The 21,874-nt window shown below is 40.5% G+C and overlaps 1 protein-coding gene across 7 annotated transcripts in view; it reads right to left on the bottom strand.

The window, feature by feature from the left end:
- Positions 1-2,216: 2,216 nt before the first annotated feature.
- The window catches only part of LOC109990976 (GTPase IMAP family member 8-like), a 30,609-nt gene continuing 10,951 nt past the window's right edge, over positions 2,217-21,874 (bottom strand). For 4 of the 7 annotated variants that reach the window (XM_065950711.1, XM_065950703.1, XM_065950715.1 and 1 more), the window contains 2 exons: positions 4,703-5,130; positions 2,217-4,563 (listed from right to left, as the gene is read on the bottom strand). In XM_065950711.1, coding sequence (XP_065806783.1) covers positions 2,996-4,563; positions 4,703-5,130 — 1,996 coding nt within the window. In that variant the 3' untranslated portion in view covers positions 2,217-2,995. Of the gene's footprint in view, positions 4,564-4,702; positions 5,894-7,284; positions 7,327-7,423; positions 8,045-8,191; positions 8,246-16,187; positions 16,561-21,874 lie in introns of those variants that run through there. The other 3 variants (XM_065950690.1, XM_065950695.1, XM_065950683.1) reach the window with 2 other exon arrangements.

Below are 21,874 nucleotides of genomic sequence, written 5' to 3' on the forward strand. Positions count from 1 at the left end.
AACATAAGCCATTTCAGAGTGCACACCTTAAATTAATACAATCTGAGAGTTAGATGAGGAAGAGACAATATTGCCTGTGATGTGGATGAAGACCTCCGGCCTGATCAAGCAGAAAGGCACGATGCTGAGGCTGAATGAAAAATCACACATAGGCTATGCAATATGTAAACTGTGACAGAGTTTTGAAAACAATACAAGAAAGACAAAAAGACTCCTGCACAATGTCGTCTGCACTTGCAGATCTTCAACAGGTTGATTCTGATGATTAATCAACCTCTCTCAGAAGTCTGCTGTAAGCGCTTCAGAGACCACACCTCTACTAAATGGAGGTAAGATGGTCCATTGTTTCTTTTTTCTGTAATTTGTCTCCATTACAGCGCAAAAAGTCAAAGTCATCTTTATTGTCAATTTTTCCATACTTGCTGGACACACAGAAAGATCAAAAAAAAGGTTTCTCTCCGAACCACGGTGCAAGCTCAGTATAAAATGATTTTAAAAATCTAATACAAAAATACCAAATATAAGGATTAAAAACAGATATACAAAAGTACAAGAACAACAACAAATGTACATGGACATGAAATTAACATATAAATAAATATAAGTCACTAACTTAGTGAAAGAATTGTAAAAGTTGTGATGTATTACTGAATATTCAGTGAGCTTCCATCAATAGTTTTGATTAATCAACCTGTTGAAGTTCGGAGTACTAAACGTTGTGAAGCAATAAAGTATTCTTTATTCTATTCTATTTATTCTAGTATTCTATTCTTTCACATGAAAAACTGTTTTCATGTGATTGTTTGAGTCTGTCAGAAGAATCAGAGGTTTTGTGAATGTATTTCAAAACTGGGTTTTCTGTTCACAGTTTTGATTAAAGGGAGGAAGGTTTCAAGAAGTGTGTCTTTCTGTAGCAATTGTGAAAAACTGTATTATGCTGTTGATTTTGAGTTTTCCTGTAGGCTTACGGTTACCATTAACTCTGTGAATGTCCTAAAGTAAAGGTGACGACACTGAGACTGTACTCAGCGACGTCATGTCCATGCATTTTTTTTTTCATATCACAAAAACCATCAACAAATCACAAAACAGAGAAGGACATTAACCTCTAACAGAGAAGCCAGGTACCTTCAGGTGAATATGAATCACAAGCTGATTGGATGAACGCACTGTTCATCTTTTTAACTGGAAGGAAATGCTGCTTTCAAGTATTGATTTCAAAACATAGTACCAGTGATTCAAACTTTGTCTCTACTATCATATAACGTTTGTGTCCTGCACCAAAGACATGTGAAGCATGTTCTTGCTTTGGAGACATGTTGACAGACTGATTGAAGGCAGGTCTCTACACGTTAATGTTCATTGTAATGACCAAAAAAGGCTGCACAGAAAGAGGAAGTAACAAAAGGTCTTTGCACACTGAGTCCATTTGGTCGGATGCATTTTTCGAATCCGTAATCTCATAAAATAAAAGTGTCACATTATTTATCGCAAAATATTGCAGTATGAGACAAAATGAAGTCATCAGGTAGTGAAGATGATATTGTGGTCATTTCAGTTGGAAAAAATAAAAACATGTGGTCCATCCCTTGCTGAAAACAAGACAATATCAAGGAGAGTTTCCTCATTAATAAGAGCTGCAGAGTTATCCTGATCACTTCCAGGTGTATTTCAGGTCAGAAGTCAAGTTTGACTGACTGCTGCCTTCTACTGTAACCACACATTAAAATGTAATTGATCCTGAACACTGAGACAAAAAGAGATGGAGGCAGAAACACACAGAAAATCAAACCTGTTCTGAAAAAGAAAATGATGAAAAACTTTCTGGGTCAGTGTGCAAACATGATTTACACAACATGAGATCCTTTTTTTCAAACCAGTGGCAATTTTGGATATAAAAGAAAACAGACTTTGTGTGCAAAAAGCCTTCACTCAGAAACGTAAAACATGTTTGTAAATGTCGTGTCTCTAAAGCTAGAGCTTTATGTTTCTCAGAGACTTGTTTACAACGTGGCTACTATTGACTGATTCATTTTAACCGGACATAAAAAGTACAATTTAGAAGTCAGCTTTAAAACTAAATCATGAAAGGCAGCAGCTGATTTGTGGGATAATCACTCTGTAGATAAGATGATATTCATATATCTTCTATTAAATGTAAGATCACATAGTAAGAATATTACTTCCCCATGATAAAGGCAACAACTGAAAATATATTGTTTTGTTCAGATTTTTTTTATTATCACAGACATAGAAAAAAGAAAAACAAAACAAGTTTTACCTCAGAACATTTCTACAAAAATAAGTAAACTTGAAAAAATTACCAAAATATTTCCTTAAAATCCTTGATGTTAATTTTTTGAATAAATGAAATAACTTGAATGTGTATAATCAACTATAGGAAACGAAAAAACATATTTTACAATAAAAGACAATTTTTTTAAAAATACAAAGATCATAAAACCTGAAATTACTAATTACACAATCTGATTCAGATTGTGTTTGATTTACATCTAAACTGAATTGAGAAGTCAAACAGGAATCACTTCTTAGCAGGAACAGGCCTGTTTTACTGTATACACAGGGCGCCCTCTTGTGGCAGCATCTCTCTTACAATTTTCTACAGTATATAAAACAGCAAAAGATGACACCATTTTAGTTATGTTAAATGTTAGATGAAGTCACCGACTGAGTCAGATCAGCTTGGGTGGCGGATTTCTCCTGGCCAGAACACAGCGTCAGCAACGTCTGCATTTAAACATTTTCCTCCAAGGACGTCATGGTCCCAGTGTTTGGATGAGCACTTGTCCTTTTCATTAGGGCACAGGTATCATGTGTTTGTTTTACATGACATCACATCCATAAACTTTAGCAAGAACTAAGTTACTGTTGGAAGTGTCTTTGTGGCGTTCTTGGACACTGGTCCAGCTAGACACAAAACTAAAACGGACGGTATTCAATCAGCTAATGTCATAAGCCAGAGTTGATGGAACCATCAGAGGATAATACATTTGCTTTCGCATTTTTGTTTCATTTCATTTATTTCTTGTTCGTGCTTTTTCTTCAATTCCTCTCTTTCTTCTTTCAGATGTTTTTCTTTGCTTTCTGAGAGGTTTTGTAAAAGATTGTAATCTTTGTCACGTCTCTCTTCTGCCTTGTGCATTTGTCTTTCTTGTCTTTGCTTCAACTCACACATTTCCTCCATGTGTTTCTCTATCAGTGCATTGAAGTCCTTCATGTATTTCTGTCTGAAATCATTGAGTTCTTCAGCTTGTTTTCTGGTCTCCACGTCATACTTATTCTTCATTTCCTTCATTTGTCTCTTGTAGTTTTCTTCCAATTCTCTTCTCTCCTTCTCCTCCTGTTCTCTTCTGTCTTTGTCCTCTTCCTTTCTTTTCTTTTCATTAATCTCTCTTTCTTTTTCATATTCATCTTGGAGCTTTTTAAGTTTTGCTCGTTCCTCCTGTTGTCTCTGTTCATCTTCTTGTGCCCGTTTTGTCCACCATTCTCTTCTTTCTTTCTCCCAAGTCTCTTGTTGCTTTCTCATCTCTTCTCTAGTCTCCTCCAGCTTTTTGTCAATGGTTTCCTTTGATTCTGATTCTGATTTTATCTGTTTCTCCAAAGCTGAGAGTTTCTGTTCCCATGACTGTTTCTTAATTTCTTCCTCTTGCTCTCTTTTCCTGTTTTCTTCTTCTCTCTTTTGCTGTTCTTTCTTTCTCTCCTCACACTCCTTGTTGATCCTCTCCTGCTTTTCTTGGAGTTGTTTCTCTCTCAGTTTTCGCTCCTTTTCAATTTCTATTCTCTGTTCTTCCATTCTTCTTTCCTTTTCTTTCATTTCTTCCTCGTGTTTCCTTTGAAGCTCATCCATCTCTCTCTTCATCTCTTCTTCTTTCTCCTGCATGAGTCTCTTCATTTCTTTCATTATAGCGGCTTCAGCTTCTTGCAGCATCTCATTGGTGTAGCAGCTGCCTCCATTTAGTGTCACAATTGTTTCAATCTTTGTTATCAGCTCACTGATTTGTGTTCTTTTTTCTTCCTCGTAGTTATCAAACACGTGGTATCTTCCTCCACAGTCAGCAAGGAGTTTCTTAAAGGAATCATCACATTTCTTATCAATGTATTTTTCAATGGACATGTTATCACGCTTTAATGAATCTCCTCCAGTTAGAAGAACGATGGTGAACTTTTCAGCATTCCTCCCAAAGACTTCCTTTATGAGTTTTAATGTCTCCTTCTCCTCTGATGTAAATCTGCCGATTTGTAACACCAACAGGAAGACATGTGGTCCTGGAGCCAGAAGACTGATGCATTTAATCATCTCTTCTTGAACCTCTTCATGAGACAAAGTTGTGTCAAACAGACCAGGAGTGTCGACCACAGTGACAGGACGACCATTCACATCACTTTGTGCTTTCTGACAACATTTTGTGACTGAAATTTGGGATGATTCGGCTTCAAATGTCTTCCCTCCTAGAATGGTGTTTCCTGAAGAACTCTTCCCATTGCCAGTCTTCCCTATCAGCACAATCCTGAGACTCTCTTGACTCAGCTTATCATCATCACCTGTCAAAAAAGAAGACCTAGAGTTACCTTTAATGCTGACAAATTTATAGAGTACAGTTTATGGACTTTTGGTATGATTAACAATGGGATGTTTATTTTAAAAATGTTGTATTTATAAATTAAAATAAATAATACTTACAGATGACTGGGTCTTTTGTTTTCAGGTTCTTCAGCTCAGCCTGTAGAGTTGTGATCTTTTCTATTTGGGCATGTGCAAATGTTTGTGTTGTGAAGATGAATGATTTGGATTTATCTTTGTGCATCTTTTCCACGATGTCCAGCAGCTCTGGGATCTGCTGCTTGTCCTTGATGTTTAGAACCAAAGATCTTCCTCCACAGCTCTGAAGAAGCTCCTGGATGGACTTAGTTTCATTTAGAAAGTTAACAACAGCTGGATCTGAGGGATCTGATTCAACAGTGAACAGCAACACAGTGATGTCATTGAATCGACTCCCAAATGTGTTCTTGATGGTCTCCAACTCTCCTTTGTCTTCATCAGTGAGTGGACCCACAGGTAGAACCAGGATGAAGGCATGGACGCCCTCAGGATCACAGAGAGAGACACACCTGAATGATTCCTTCATCACCTCCTCCTGAGGTTTTCCATACAGGGCAGGAAGCTCCACCAGGGAAACCCAATGTCCACACACCTCACCCTGATGTTTAACACACTCTGATGAGCTGGAGGCTGAATGAAGATCTGTCTGACCTAAAATGGCCTCAGCTGCTGAAGTCTTCTCTGCTCCTCTCCTTCCACACAGAACCAGGCTCAAAGCTGTTTTCATAAGACCAGACTTTGGGGCGACTGAATCCTCAATGACAGTGAGAAAGGTTCCTTTGTTTTCATGAACAGTTTTCTCAGTCTTTTGCATTAATACATCACGGTTGTTGTCAGCCATACTGTAGTGTTGTTCTCCACAGTCTTTAATGAGACTTCTAAAAGAGACATCTGTTTTATCCTCCTTATGTGTGCTGATGACCACTGAGTGTTTAAAAGCATCTTGACCAAACAAACTCAGGATCAACTTCAGTGTTTGTCTGTTCTCTTCAGTGAAATCAGAAGGTTTCACTAACAGCAGCACAACATTTGGTCCAGGAGGACAGAGACTCACAGCCTTCTTCATCTCTTCTCTCAGCTTCTCCACAGAAACTCTGAAAACATCTGGAGTTTTCACAACTGTAAGAGGCTTTCCTCTCCATTCTCCACTCTGCACCACTTGTTTGTTTGCAAAAGGCATTGATATGAAGCCTGAGCTGTGTTGTTCTTTTCCGGTGATAAAGTCTCCAAGTTTTGTTGTTTTGTCGTCTGTCCCCAGCAGCAGAATTCTGACTGTAATAGAAAAATAAAATGTAACGTGTAGAGAGACATTAAGTCATGCCACATGGTTAAACTAAAGCTTACATTCTGTTTTCCATATTTAGCTTTCAATGGTTTAATGAAAGAAAAACTCATAATCTTCATGTTAGCTTCTAATTAGCTTAATCAAGACAGTAGCAGGAAAAAAAACTATGAACCATTAAATCAATATCTGTCTGTGTGTGTCTGTTCATACCTACATAATCATTATATATATTTATATTCCTCAACCTGTTTACAAACTGTTAAACCGTCACATTAAATCAGGAAGTATACAGTAATTTACATGTATGCTTCCTCATTTAATGTGTCCATAACTTTTACTTTATTACAGCGTAACTTTTGCTAAGCAGTTTACACAAATACATACAAATACACTTTATTACTTATTTAACTTCTGCGCTTTACAGTGCTGGACCTTGCATATATAAACTTACAGTGATTTTCTGTAATTTTACATACATTTTAACCCCCCAGCCATGGCCACGCCCTTTAACAAAACTTAAGCTTTTAATACATTTTATTCTCCAAGGTATCTACGGTACCAAGACCAAATTGGGTTGGATTGGATAAAGCCTTCAAGAGGACTGATTTTGAATATGCACCCTGAAACTCATTTGTTCCTGCTGCCATCATCTTTTTAAACCACCAACTGTGTTGCCTCTGTTTCTTATCTATTATTTACTGTCCTTTCTATGTTGTTTGCTCATTTCGGGCTGTATGTATGTGTGTGTTTTACTGCTGACTGCAAAACAAATTGCCCTCTAGCAGGGATAATAAAGACAACCTTGAACCTTGAACCTTGTTCATGGCTTAAATAGGCATTATTTTAATTATACAACTCACTCTTTTGGTGAGTCTGGTGATGCTCCAGATTCCTTCCTGTTAAAAGGCAGTTTTTCCCTGCCACTGTAACTTTACTGTGCTCATGGTAGATTAATGTTGGGTCTTTGTAAATAATATAAAAGAGTATGGTCTAGATCTACTATCTACTATTTTTGTGTCTAAAGACAAGATTTGTTATGAATTGGCACTATACAAATAAAGATTGATTGATTGAATCAATACAAAATGGCTCACCACCTTTTGCATTATGGGCATGGGCCCAAGTTGTTTTTTAGTGCGGGAGCTGAACTTTGTACTGCTCTCAGATAATGTAGTCAAGTCTCTATTGGATTCCGGTTTCACATTTTTGGATACAATATATTTATAATAATAATAACAAAAAAAAAAAAGTGATTATAATTTCCCAAGTTTTCTCTAAAGGGAGATGAGTTTTTGGGGGATAAGGGTCAACCACAGTGGCGCCAATATGGTACTGGTCAGTAATAATAAAATGTGTCTATTTATGAAAGTTTACTTACTTTCCCCTGAGGGAGGGGGTGTCACCCTGTTATCGCTAAGACCTGTAAAAAGATGACATCATTGACTATCAGCTTCATATTCTCATGAGATCAGTAATGATTTTGAGTTTAAACATTTTGATTAGAACAGATCTCTTACCAGCAGATCTAACAGCATCGCATGTTTCCTTTTGTTGTATTCTTTGTATATCATCAGGGGCATCCATGAACACATCACAGATGACATGCTCTCCATTGTGTTCTTTCACAATTTGACCCAAACGTGTCAACAGCTCTGGAAGTTCAAGGTTTGCCTCTTCCAAATTTCTGTGTCTACATTCTCTGATCATCTCTTTTAAGGGTTGATTTTGTAAATATATCTTAACACCACTTGAGCCCTGCTCTCTGGGTGTTGATATCAGTATTAGTGAATGATCAAATGATTGATCACTGAAGCGTTTAAGAACTCTACAGAATCTCTGTTTGTGTTCCTCAGTGAAGTCATCAGGCTGTAGAACCAACAGGAACACATGAGGTCCAGGATCAGAGAGTCTCACACATTCTGTCAGATGTTCTGTCAGTTTGTCTGCAGATCTGGTGGGATGAAGCAGATCTGGAGTGTTGATAAGAACTATGTCTTTCTCCTTTATTTGTCTCCTGACTTGCTCACATTGGTTTGCTTCTTTTCCAGTGTTGAACACAGTCTCTCTCATTATGTCGTTCCCCACTGAACTCCTCTCAGACCATGAGTTCCCCAGCAGAACAACCCTCAACTCAGACACTGTAAAAAGAAACATTTTAACAGACTAACTGGCTATTTTTTTTAAATCCAGTTTTCTTGGTTTATTTTGGGATTTGATTACCTACTGTTTTTACAGATGTGACCAAAACAGATATTCTTATACAAATGGATAGAAGTTTTACTCACTGTGAGGTGGCAACCATTCCATACTGTTACAGCGCCTCAGAGGATGCAGATCATCTATGATTGAAACAAGTACATTTTGTCATAGGTGTGCACAGTCTTTCATGACATTTTACACATAAATAAAGTAGAAGTCTACGGAGCCTGGGAGGTGACATGAACTAACACATTTTATAAAGCGTGCAAGTTATAACTTTAATAGCGGTAATTAAACAAACTAACTGGTGACAGTGTGAGATAATATGATGTATGTGGTATAAAACTCTATAGAAACCTTATAAACACGTAAAAAAACGGAGACGGACCGGACACGCATCTGGTGGAAGTTGGCCGTGAGTCATCTCCACTGTCAGGACCGGACATGATGTAGGCCTAGTTTGTTGTAGAAACGCTTGGAGACAACGGTAGATGACTATCTTTATCATCCAAAACAGCGGTAATAAGATTTAAGATTTACTTTTATTGATCCCCACAAGGGGAAATTTCAGTTTTTACACTCTGTAGTTCATGCAACACACACACAGGCTGAAATATACACACACATGCACAAACAGGATCCTATGGACATGCACTAATGGAGAGATGTCAGAGTGACGGAGCTGCCCACAGCAGGCGCTCCTGAGCTGGTGGTGGGGAGAGGGTTTGGTGCCTTGCTCAAGGGCACCTCGGCAGTGCTCAGGAAGTGATCTGACACCTCTCCAGCTACCAGACCAACTTCCATATTTGGTCCACAACGGGACTTGAACCGGCGACCCTCCGGTTCCCAACCCAAGTCCCTACAGACTGAGCGCTAAGCGTCTGCTAAGTGAATTGTAACATTGTAAATAAACCCACACAACTATCAAACATTCACATTCAGCTGGAAGTCCACAGCTAAAATGTCTTTCTATTTAAAGGTAAGTCTGTGTGTGTGTGCCTACATGTGTGTGTATTATTTATTGTTAGTCACTGCGTTTTTTGCTTGATTTGTTTACCTCCGTGCTCTGAGCTTATGATGGTGAAATGTTCCTGTTTAATTATAATTCTTCATGTTCTGACAATAAAGAATAATTAAACCATAATTAACCATCTGGTTTCTTCATCTTTCACTCAGGAACAAAAATCAGCTTTTAAATGAATTATTATTTATATATCGATTGATATGAAATTTTTCATCTACCTGCCACCTTGGCCGGTGAGTCAAAAAGTTAATTTCGGACCCTGCCTACACACCCTCTTGGTCCCCCCGTTCTGCCTCCTCCATGCTCCTCACCACACCTCCTTTCCGCCTATCATCAATGGGATCTCGAGCATTTAGCCGTACGGCCCCCCGTCTCTGGAACTCTCTCTCTCACAAACCATCCATGACATTAACTATCTCCCCACCTTCAGATCACAGCTCACAGCTGCTGTTTTTGTGTTTTTGTTTTTAAGTAGTTGATAGTGTTCGTGTTTTTAACTCTACTGCTGTGTCTGTAAGGTGACCATGAGTGACATGAAAGGCACCCTTAAATAAAATGCATTATTATTATTATTATTATTATTATTATTATAGGTAAAAAAGTTTTGAACATGTTTTTAGATTTCTTTGTTTAAGGTCAAGATTTGGCCTGACGTAATAATCGCTTGTTTTTATTATTAAAGCTAAAAATGCCTCTCCTTTTTAAGGCAGAGCCTCTGTAGGGTGACAGTTGGCTTTAAAAAGAAGTGGAGACGAGAAGTGGGAGGATTTTATACTTTTACAGGGTTTGTCCTGGCTCAGTATTACCTTATTTGACAGAAATCTGTGCATTTCCTGTTATTTCTGACCATTTTATAAATAATATTATCATTATGCTTAAGTTACTGAAACCCCAATTCAATCTGGTAAAGATTTTCTTTAATTGCAACAATGAAACATGGGAGGAGAGGGATTTTGAGGGAGAGGGGTGTAATGAGATTGGGAGAGGCGAGGTCACATCCTGCCAAAAGTACATTTATTTGAATTACTAAGGTATTATGTCAAATAATCACAGATTTAAGTCACAGATAATTTGGATCATTTGATCAGATCAGGAAATTGAGAAATAATAAAAATATATTTGCTGGCTCTAACGCAGCGCTGGTTGACAGTCTGTGTGGAGAAGTTCACAGACTACAGCTGGCTGACGTTACAGTCGTTAAGATATTGATTGTTGATAAAAGCAGACACGTTGGAATTGAACAGAGAAAAGTTGAACGTGCGTTCCCGACTCGGTCCATACGGATAGCGGATCAACCGGGTTCCGTTTCACTACAAGTCAACAGGTGTGTGCGGTGGTTGGTGTTCCGGTGTGTGTGTGCGCGTTTGCAGCCATGTATGTTGGTGTGTCTCGTCTCGGCGTGCCCCCCCCGATGACCCGTCTGCAGACAGCAGAGGAGCAGGGACAAGTAGCCGCAGCTATACGTCATACGCGGTTTAGTATAGTTTTAACATGACTGTTGGGATAAATATTTACCGCCATGAAGAGCATTGCTCTTTGAAATTAACTCCAAATGGAAAATCAACCTGAATTTAGCGCTTGTGGGTGTCAGCGGAGCGGACGGAACCAATCAAAAGAAACGAACAGTCAATCAGCTGGCTATCCAGCGCGAGCCACATGCGTAAACGGATGAGAGGGGAGATGACTGCTAGAAGTCAGAGACGTCGTATTTAAGTTTATGTTCTGCTTGTTCAACAGTCGTTTGATGTATTGATACTTTTAACATTCAGGGAGGATTTGATTTGCAATTTGCATCGTCTTTTTTTTCTTTTGGCGCTCTGGATTTTCCTTTGGCGCTGGGTAAAACCTCTTTGGGGGGCGCCAAAGAATTGTTTATGCAGGAAAAACCCTGTTTTATGCTTCTTACCCAAAATAACTTTGTATCAGTTTTTGTTTGTGTGTTTTCCCTCTTTAATAATTCACTTTGAGAACACACAGAGATGAGTTTGAACACATACTGGAGTTCATGTATTTTGAACACAGTTAGGTGGTCCAACGGCACAAGGTAAGAAAATAGCCCAATAACAGAAATAGAGCAAAATATTGAATGATGGAGGATTAAAAATATCTAATTAAAATGCACAAGGTAAGCTAAAACTATGATGACAAATAAAAGTTAAACTTTATTCAGAGATTTCAGACAATAATGCCGTACAGTCTGAGAGTGAAATGATCACTTTATGAAGGAGTGCAGGAAAACTTCCTGTTGTGAAATATGTCAACAGAATGAAACATGAAAAATAGGCCTATTATATATATTAGGATGTCAAACCATCGTGAAGAGAGTTACTTAAGAGAAAGAGAAACTTACAAATACTAACTATGTCTGTCTTACATATATGCAAACATTGCTTTCATTATTTATTGACATTAATCTCTTTTAGTTTTGGAATGCAGGTAGACATAGAAACTTATTTTGTCCTAAAATATGAAAGAAGGCTAATTGCACTTATATGCTGCACTGTGATATTTAAAGAGGGAATTTTGAAATGTCATATGTTTTTCTGAGAAGAAAGCCTTTACTACAGACTCAATCACCATTATATTTCTCTGCATTTAATTCACTATAGGGCTGCACGATATATTGTTACAGCATCGTCATCGCGATGTGAAGAAAAAAATACATATCCATCTGGAGCCGAAAAATATATTTCAGCCTTTCAATTAAGTTTATGTAGCCTGTCTAAGCCCATTCACATTACTATTATATCTAAATGAGCATACATTTCTATATTTCACCACATTACATGAGATGAGATGAGATGAGATTCAACTTTATTGTCATTACACATATACAGGTATAGAGTAACGAAATGAGGTTTGGCATCTCACCAGAAGTGCAAATAAGCAGAAAGTGCAAGAGTCTGTGCTATGTACAGTAATTGAGTGCAAGAGTCTGTGCTATGTACAGTAATTCTGTGCTATGTACAGTGATTCTGTGCTATGTACAGTAATTGCAAAATTTACAGATGTAGCCAAAAAAAAAGTGAATTATGAGGTATATCTGGATGGCTGGCTTAATGGGATGCAATAAAAATAAATAAATGCTATAAATAAGTAATGCTACAAAATAAGTGTGTTCTTAGGATTATAATATACAGATTAAGATGCAGTGAGCATCTATACTAATAATATACAGATTAAGATGCAGTGAGCATGCTATACTAATAATGTACAGATTAAGATGCAGTGAGCATGCTATACTAATAATGTACAGATTAAGATGCAGTGAGCATGCTATACTAATAATATACAGAATAAGATGCAGTGAGCATGCTATACTAATAATTTACAGATTAAGATGCAGTGAGCATGTTATACAGTTTACAGATAATTTACAGAATATGAACGTACTATAATACAATAATACAGATGGATGAGAGATGTGTGTGTGTGACCAGGAGGAGAGGTGGGGGGATGATGGGTGTGAGGTGATATGGAGGGGAAAGGGGGGTCAGCAGGGTGCGGAGAGAGAGAGGGAGAGAGAGAGAGAGAGACAGAATACAGAGTTCGAATACAGGGAGAGAGAGAGACAGAATACAGAGTTCGGGGAGTGAGGTGATATGGAGGGGAAAGGGGGGTCAGCAGGGTGCGGAGAGAGAGAGGGAGAGAGAGAGAGAGACAGAGTTCAGAGTTCGGGGGGTAGAGTTCAGTAGAGAAACAGCTCTGGGGAAAAAGCTGTTTCTCAGTCTGTTGGTTCTGGTCCGGAGGCTTCTGAAGCGCCTGCCGGAGGGCAGGAGGGTAAACAGTCTGTGGGCAGGGTGGGAGGAGTCTTTAAGAATGCCGTGAGCTCGCCGCAGACAGCGTGTTCTTTGGACATCCTCAATGGCCGGAAGTGGACACCTTGTGATGCGCTGGGCGGTTTTTACCACCCGCTGTAGCGCCTTACGGTCTGCGACAGAGCAGTTTCCGTACCAGACTGAGACACTGCTGGTCAGGATGCTCTCGATCACACAGCGGTAGAAGTTCATCAGTACAGCTGAAGACAGGTGGTGTCTCTTCAGTGTCCTCAGGAAAAAGAGGCGTTGATGAGCCTTCTTAACCAGACTGGAGGTGTTAGTGGACCAGGAGAGGTCCTCTGTGATGTGGGTTCCCAGGAACTTGAAGCTGGAGACACGTTCAACAGCCATCCCGTTGATGTGAATGGGGTTGTGCGTGCTTCCTCTTTCTCTCCTGAAGTCCACGATGATCTCCTTCGTCTTGCTGGTGTTGAGGAGCAGGTTGTTGTCAGCACACCAGGCGGCCAGATGCTGTACCTCCTCCCTGTAGGCCGTGTCATCGTTGTTGCTGATGAGGCCAATCACCGCTGTATCGTCTGCAAACTTGATGATGGTGTTGGATCCATGTACAGGTCTGCAGTCGTGGGTGAAGAGGGAGTAGAGGAATGGACTCAGCACACAGCCCTGTGGTACGCCTGTGTTGAGTGTGATGGTGGTGGAGCAGGTGTGTCCTGACCTAACATACTGGGGTCTGTTGGTCAGAAAGTCCATTATCCAGTGACGGAGGGAGGTGTTGAAGCCCAGGTCTCCGAGTTTAGTGTTCAACTTGGAGGGGATGACAGAGTTGAATGCTGAGCTAAAATCAACAAACAGCATTCGTGCGTATGTGTTGTTATTGTCCAGATGAGTGAGCACAGAGTGCAGCGCAGTGGAGACTGCATCCTCTGTACTCCTATTGCTGCGGTAGGCAAACTGGAATGGGTCCAGTGTGGGTGGGAGGCAGTTTTTCAGGTGTGCTAGGACCAGTCGCTCAAAGCACTTCATTATGATGGGTGTGAGTGCCACAGGGCGGTAGTCGTTCAGGCCTGTCGGGCTGGAGTGTTTCGGCACTGGGACAATGGAGGTGGCTTTGAAGCATGCTGGCACAGCTGCTTGGGCGAGGGACAGGTTGAAGATGTCCGTGAAAACCCCAGTGAGCTGCTCCGCACATGCTCTAAGCACACGCCCGGGGGTGCCGTCTGGACCAGCAGCCTTTCGAGCGTTGATCCGGCTCAGTGCAGCGTGGACGTCTGTAGAGGTGAGTGAGAGGGGCTGGTTGTCTGCAGGAAGTCTGGTCGTGGTCTGTGTCTCTCTGTTGTCTCTATCGAAACGAGCATAAAAGTGATTTAGCTCGTTCAGGAAGGAGACATCTGTGGTTATCGGGGTGGAGTTTCTGGGTTTATAGTCACTGATGGCCTGGATGCCCTGCCACATGCGTCTGGGGTCGGAGTTGGAGAAGTGTTCCTCTACCTTCAGCTTGTAGCAGTGCTTGGCCTTGATGATGCCCCTCCTCAGGTTTGCCCTGGATACGCTGTAGGCCATTGCATCATCTGATCTGTAGGCGGTGTTGCGGGCCTTCAGCAGGAGACGCACCTCCTTGTTCATCCATGGCTTCTGATTTGGGTACGTGGTGATCTGCTTCCATGTTGTAACACTGTCGATGGTGGTGTTGATATAATCCAGCACAGAAGAAGTGTAGGTGTCAATGTCTGTGTGAGAGCCCAAGGTAGCCTGAGAAGCAAACATACTCCAGTCTGTGTGATGGAACTTGTCCTGAAGTACAGAGTCTGTCCCTGCTGGCCACACTTTAATCGTTGTCACTGATGGCTTCACACGTTGGATGAGTGGGGAGTACTTGGGGATGAGGAACAAAGAAAGATGGTCTGACTGTCCCAGGTGGGGGAGGGGGGTCGTGGTGTAGGCTCCTGCGATGTTTGTGTAAACATGGTCCAGAGTTTTGTTTCCTCTTGTATTGCAGGAAACATGCTGGTGAAATTTAGGGAGCACTGTCTTTAAGTTTGAGTGATTAAAATCACCTGCAACTATAAATGCAGCCTCCGGGTGAGCAGTCTGTTGTTTACTGATAGCGGTGTAAAGTTCCTTCATGGCAGCTTTAGCATCGGCATCAGGGGGGATGTAGGCTGCAGTTACAATAGTGGAGCTGAGCTCCCTTGGCTGATAGAAAGGTCTACATTTAACCATGAGAAACTCAATGTTAGCTGAGCAGTGTCTCCCAATAATGACAGAGTCTGTACACCAAGCTTTGTTAATATAAATGCACAGCCCTCCTCCTCTGGTCTTACCGGAGTCCTCTGCTATTCTGTCTGCTCGGTGTGTGTGGCGACCGGCTAGCTTGATAGCATCGTCCGGTACTCCGTTGTTTAGCCATGTTTCCGTGAATATCATGACATTACAGTCCATAATTCTCTTGCTGTGGATGATGCGAAGTCGTAACTCGTCCATTTTGTTCACCAAAGACCGCACATTAGCGAGGAAAATGCTGGGTAACGGGAGACGGTGCGGTGTTAGCTTTAGCTTAGCCCTTATACCTCCGCGCTTCCCCCGCCTTTGTTTACGGTCTCGACGCCGCCTGCGAGCACTTCCGCCCGGCCGGGTAGAGTGCGTAGCCTCGGGTGTTTTGGCGATCTCAGGGATGAGTCGAAGATCGTTGATTAAATCGTCAGGGAGGTGTATTCCGATATCCAAAAGTTCCTGTCGGGTGTAGGATGTTAAGGCGAGGCTGTTCCGTGCGAACAGACCCGAAATTAACAATAAAATTACTGCAAAATTGCAAATCTGAGCAACACCTCGCACAGTTAGAGCACCTTCTCAGCGCTCTGTCATCTAACCTGCTCAGGGTCGGGCAGAGCGAGAGGGAGCGGTGATGTGAGCGGAGAGGAGCAGGGACTTTGACAATCTGACAGTTTGATAACTATGTGCTAACGCAAGGGGAGAGTGGTTGGCCAAACAGCAGTTGATTTTGGTTTCATGCTGATGCTCAAGGACGACATCTACTGGATCAAAAAAGGTGCACATTCATCCTTTATAAAGTTAAGGACATACACCAGACCCCTCTGTGTTTAGAATGATATATTGTATGTAGTGATGCATAAAATATATCTGCTCAAGAAAATAAAAAGTGTTAAGGCTGTTACTATTTCTTAAATCCAAGACTCACTGACCTGCTTAAATGTCTCAGTATCTCTTTTGGAGTCTTTAAACATGTAGACAGAGGATAAAACAGAGTCTGACTGGACTCACCTGCTGCTGCAGTCGCCATGATGTCATCAGAGACTAATTCCAATGGAAAGAACATCTCTGTTTGAGAACCTAGAGAAAGGATTTAAAATATTTAAAAGGGTAACATGTACAGTAGCACATTACTCATTAGTAAATAAATCAATGAGTGCAGACATCATTCATAGCAATTCCTGTAATATCACTGAATTCATATACTTGTAAAGTAGTTTAGCTCAAGTGATTAGGAAGGTGGTAGGAAGGCATTTCAGCAGACTTCATTTAAGTTAATAAAAACAAAAGTTCAAAGGAAAAAAGGTAAATTACCTCAAAACTAAATCAAACTAAGGCATAGGGCTGGACGATATGGACCAAAACTCATATCTTGATATTGTTTAGCTGAATGGCGATACTCGATATATATCAATATGTATTTTATTAACAATGAAAACACATGAAAAATAAACTATCTGTTTGTGAATTTAAAAATTAATATTATAAAATAAAAATGTTCCTTAAATACAATAAAAGAGAGAGAGAGGTGAGATGAGAAAAAGATGACCTGGCACCTCTATCACATTATTTTAATGTAACATAAACTATATCAATATTTACGATATTCTCTTACCCTATATCTTGTTTGAAAATATATCGATATACCTTAAAAACTCAATATATTTCCCAGCCCTACTAAGGCATGTGTCAAAGGCCTCACCTCTCTTTCAGCAATAGCAAACTTTTCCTGGCTTTATAGACTGCCACAATAACAAATTAGCTGCAGCTTGGTGTAACATAACTCAAAGGGTGGGTGTACACTTTTCTCTGAAACCAAAGAAATCAACATGAACCCTAAAATGAACCTTAGCTCATTAACCCAACCCAATTAACTTTAAACATTAAATTATAAATTATCAGTAAAGAATACAGTCTCTCATGTTCATATCAGTTATGTTGGTTATCTCTGTACATTGGAGTAAGGTTGCAGTGTTGTGTTTAATAACTCGCATATAATGGATTTTTCATTATGTCCTTTATTTTTATGATTACGGAAAACCACACAAATATTTTCCTGTCTGAATAATAAATGCAGCACAGTGTGTGAATCTGAAGATTAATCCATCTCAGGTGTATTTTTACTGAAGCCCCATAGCGAATACACCAGCAAACTGTAAGTGGTAGTTCAGCAAATCTCACCTACTGATTTTTACAACATCGAACTGCCGCCATGAAAGCTGCCTGAATGATTGTTACAAACGTCTCAATAAATCACCTCAGCTCAGAGAATTTTTTTGAAAAATGTATTAAAAACTCAAACCAAAATACCACACAAATCTTTTTTCAAAATGTTGTTTGTAATATAATAAATTCACTTTCAATATGAGCTTGCTGACTTGTAGGAGGAATAGAGCAGAAACAGCAGAAACAGCAGAAAAGTTTTCATGGATCTCCTACTAAGAATTGACAATAAAATGTATATAATCTTAGTAAAACGTTATCTGATAACCTTTAAACTATACAGGTAACATCAGGCTACTTGTTCATTTTTGAGTATCTAGTTTTCTGGTAACTCACCCGATGAATTTCTTGCTGTGACACAAAAAATAATTGAAAGTGAAACGAGAGTGGAGTTGAGGGTGGAACATGAGCTCGTGATTATTTGTATAATGTAATTGGTTAAAAATGTGTCAGTCAGAGTAACTAAACTCGGACTCTGTTCTTATTGGCTGTGTCAGTTATGTCGACTACCGATTGGCTATGGAAAACAAGTCCCACCCCTTCCTGGTAGCAGCCAACAGGAAAGAGGCACTTTTACAGCAGCCGGCTGTTGCTGTCGACAGGAAGAAGTTCACACACAAAATGACTTGTTTATATAAATTATGTATTCCAAACATGTAAATGACTACTTTTGAAACTGAGGTATAACTGGTTTTATTAAAGTGCAAGATCTGAGCACTTTATCTTAGTCTAACACACTGATGAACTGAATCTGTTTGTGAGGGGGAATCAAGATCAACTCTTCAGTTCCCTTAACTTGAAGAAAAGTACAACACTTATGGGATCTTATATAGTGGCTGAAAGCACACGTATAACTCCAGCAAGACATTTAGTTATAGTGATAACTCTGGACACCATGGGCCACCATTTATGCCACATGGGAAGAATTCACATCACAGAGACTAAATATCTTCATCCACAGCCATGAAGTTACAAAGACTCAGAAGAGAAGTAAACACTTTAAGAATACATTAAGAATAAAGGGTGTCATTGCCCAAAGAGACCACAAGAAAGCATTGATATTATCTACAGACTCAATATGTCAGCTAACATTGAGCAAAGCGTATGGTACTCTGATATATAATGCTTTTAGTACCAAATAATAAAAAAGGACATACAAAAGATCATTGTTGGACATTAAATGTTTCTTATCAAATTCACGATAATGTTTGTTATCAGATAAGGTTTAGTAGAGAATACATTTGCCTAGTTTCTCTAGTCCTGAAGGTTAAACTAAGCGTCTTTGAGTATTTAGAAAAGCGCTATATAATCTAATTTATTATTATTATTATTATTATTATTATTAAACTGAAGTTAATTAAATAAAGTTATACAAGTTTGGAGGTATAAAACCACAACAACATAAAAAGAGAGCTTCTATACCAACCACCAGGAAAGTAGTACTAAATAAATTAATAAATAAAACAACTTACCAAACAGCACACACGTTTTTCATCTTTCTTCCTCGGCCGTCTCTTTCTGCAAAAGTTATTCCTCCATGTAGTCTGGTTCATAAAGGTTTCCTTTAGTCTCCAACGTTATCGACACTTTGATGATCCTTCATGATTTGAGTTTCCTTCATTAATTGTCTTTTCTTAAAGCTGCCTAAGATGTCAGGTCGTTTACCTTAAAGTCTCTGTAGATGTGTTTCATGGTCTTCTTGTAGGACCCCTACCTGTTATATGAATCACTCATGAAACTGCTTTCCCCTTACAGTAGAGAACAGGTTTAGTGGTTATGGGGGTTGCTTCCGTTTACCGCATTTAGCATGTTTACACAGCGGTAATTCATTTTTGCGGTTATAGCGACAGCCCTCGTTACAACATATTTTTAATAGTAATTTTTACATATCTTTAACTTTACTTCTTTGAAGGTTATTGTAAAGTTGAAGGCTTTCTGATTATATTCATTCTACAATTCCTGAATACATTTATATAATACACGTCTAAAATAAAAGGACCAGATATTTGGGATTAAAAAAACACTAAAGTAGTTATAAAGAGCAAATTGTCAACCTACCTCCATCTGTTTTTAGCCGGTCAGCGGCGCCATCTTGTGGAGCCCCTGCAGAGTTGACTCAGTCAACCCAGAATTTGAATCCAGTCTCCCGTTAACTGTCGATCTATCACAAATTTATTCACATTTACTTTTTGTAAAAGACTCAGTGATCATATCGATTGTGTTAAATATGATTAAGTCAAGCAGTATCTCACACGAGACATTCTGCTGCAGCTCGGATTTAAAACTCATCATGCCATCAATACAGACATGCTTCCAGAAGAAATTCTCCGGGATAACTCAGTCAGCCAAGACAACTCCACACAAAAATAACAAGGTAACCAGGAGGGGAAAGAGAAAGGGAGGAATCAGAGCCAGGCTTAAACGGGAGACATGTAAACAACGGCCGCTTCCATCTATCATCCTGGCTAACGTTCGCTCCCTCCGTAATAAAACGGACGAGTTACAGGCCAACATTAACCACATGCATGAGTACAGGACTGCCTCTGTTCTTGCTTTTACTGAGACGTGGTTAAATAAGAACAACGATGATAACACGCTGCACGTTGATGGTTTCCGCCTCTTTAAGACTTGATCGAGACAGTGAGCTCACTGGGAAACAACATGGCGGCGGCGTGTGTCTTTATGTAAACACACGCTGGTGCTCGACGATCGTCATGAGGGAGAAACTGTGCACCTCGGACATTGAGCTTCTGGCTGTCTCCCTTCGCCCTTTCTATCTCCCCAGAGAATTTCCACAGCTTTTTCTCATCCTGGTTTACATCCACCCCAGAGCTAACGCAGCCACAGCCACTGAACACGTCACAAACTTAATTAAATAAACTGGAACTCATATCACCGGACTCTCCCAAATTCATCTTGGGCGATTTCAACCATTGCTCTCCTGAAAAAGCACTAAAAGGCTACCAGCAGTACATTACATGCAGCACCCGCCTGGGGAAGACACTGGATAAATGCTATGGTTCAGTTCCTAACGCATACAGATCTGTTGCTCTCCCCCCTCTTGGCTCTGCTGACCACCATGCCATCCTGCTTGCTCCAGCATATACTCCTGTAATAAAGAGGGTTAAGAAAGTTGTTAAGAACATCAAGCAGTGGACCAACGAAAGCATTCTTACACTACAAGGATGCTTTGAATCCACTGACTGGGATAACCTCTTTGCCCCCTCCAACAACATTAATGAGCATGTGGACACTGTTTCATCGTACATCTCCTTCTGTGTGGACAACATCATCCCCTCCAAAACAGTCACAATCTTTCCCAACAATAAACCTTGGATCACCAAAGAGCTCAAGGAGGTCCTCAACAAGAAGAAAAGGGTCTTCTTCACCGGCTCCGAAATGGAGAAAAAGAAGGTAAACAGAGAAGTCAAGCACGCCATAAAAACTGCCAAACTCAAGTACAAGAACAAAGTGGAGGAAAAATTCACACAGGGGAACCTCCACTCAGCTTGGCAGGGCCTCAAAAACATGGCTACTGTGAACACTGCTGCTACCAACATCAAAACCATCGAGGTTTCAGGCAGCAGCTCTACTTCTCTCCTCAACGATCTCAACTCATTCTACACCAGATTCCAGAAGGACAACACCACACAGCTGGAAGGAACAGTGTCCATGCTCAAGCCCAGTGACTCTGCACTCACTTTCAGCAGAGAGGATGTGGTGAGAGCCCTCAGGAGGACAAGGGAGAGCAGCTCACCTGGTCCAGACAACATCAGTGGCCGCATCCTGAAGCACTGTGCCGAGCAGCTAGGGGGCGTGTTTCAGACCCTGTTCCAGAGCTCTATGGACAGCAGCACAGTCCCCCAGCTGTGGAAACACTCCACAGTTATCCCCATCCCCAAGAAAAGCCCCACCAAATCACTGAATGACCTCAGGCCTGTGGCCCTCACGTCTCTGGTGATGAAGGCCATGGAGAGGATCGTAAAGCAACACATCATCAGAGAAACCGACTCCCAGATGGACCCGCTACAATTTGCTTATCGTGCAGGCAGAGGTGTCGATGATGCAAAAACATTCAGAATAGACACTGTTCACAAACACCTGGAGCACCCCAACACCTCAGCCAGACTCCTGTTTGCAGACTTCTCCTCTGCATTCATCACCCTGCAGCCTCACATCCTGGCTGACAAACTTTCAACCTGCTTCCATCTGAACAACCAGCTTATCCTGTAGATATTGGACTTTCTGACCAACAGATCACAGAGAGATCTGGTCGACAACACCTTCTCCAACCTCCAACACACCTCAACTGGCTCCCCTCAGGGCTGCGTGCTCTCACCTCTGCTCTTCATCCTCTACACCGATGACTGCAGAACCACACAGCCAAACTGTCACCTGGTGAAGTACGCAGACAACACAGTTCTTCTGTCTCTGCTGTCAGGCCCCTCTCAGCACCATGGACCAGTTCTTCAGGA

The sequence above is a fragment of the Labrus bergylta genome, chromosome 2, assembly GCF_963930695.1.
Source record: "Labrus bergylta chromosome 2, fLabBer1.1, whole genome shotgun sequence".
Classification (NCBI taxonomy): domain Eukaryota; kingdom Metazoa; phylum Chordata; class Actinopteri; order Labriformes; family Labridae; genus Labrus; species Labrus bergylta.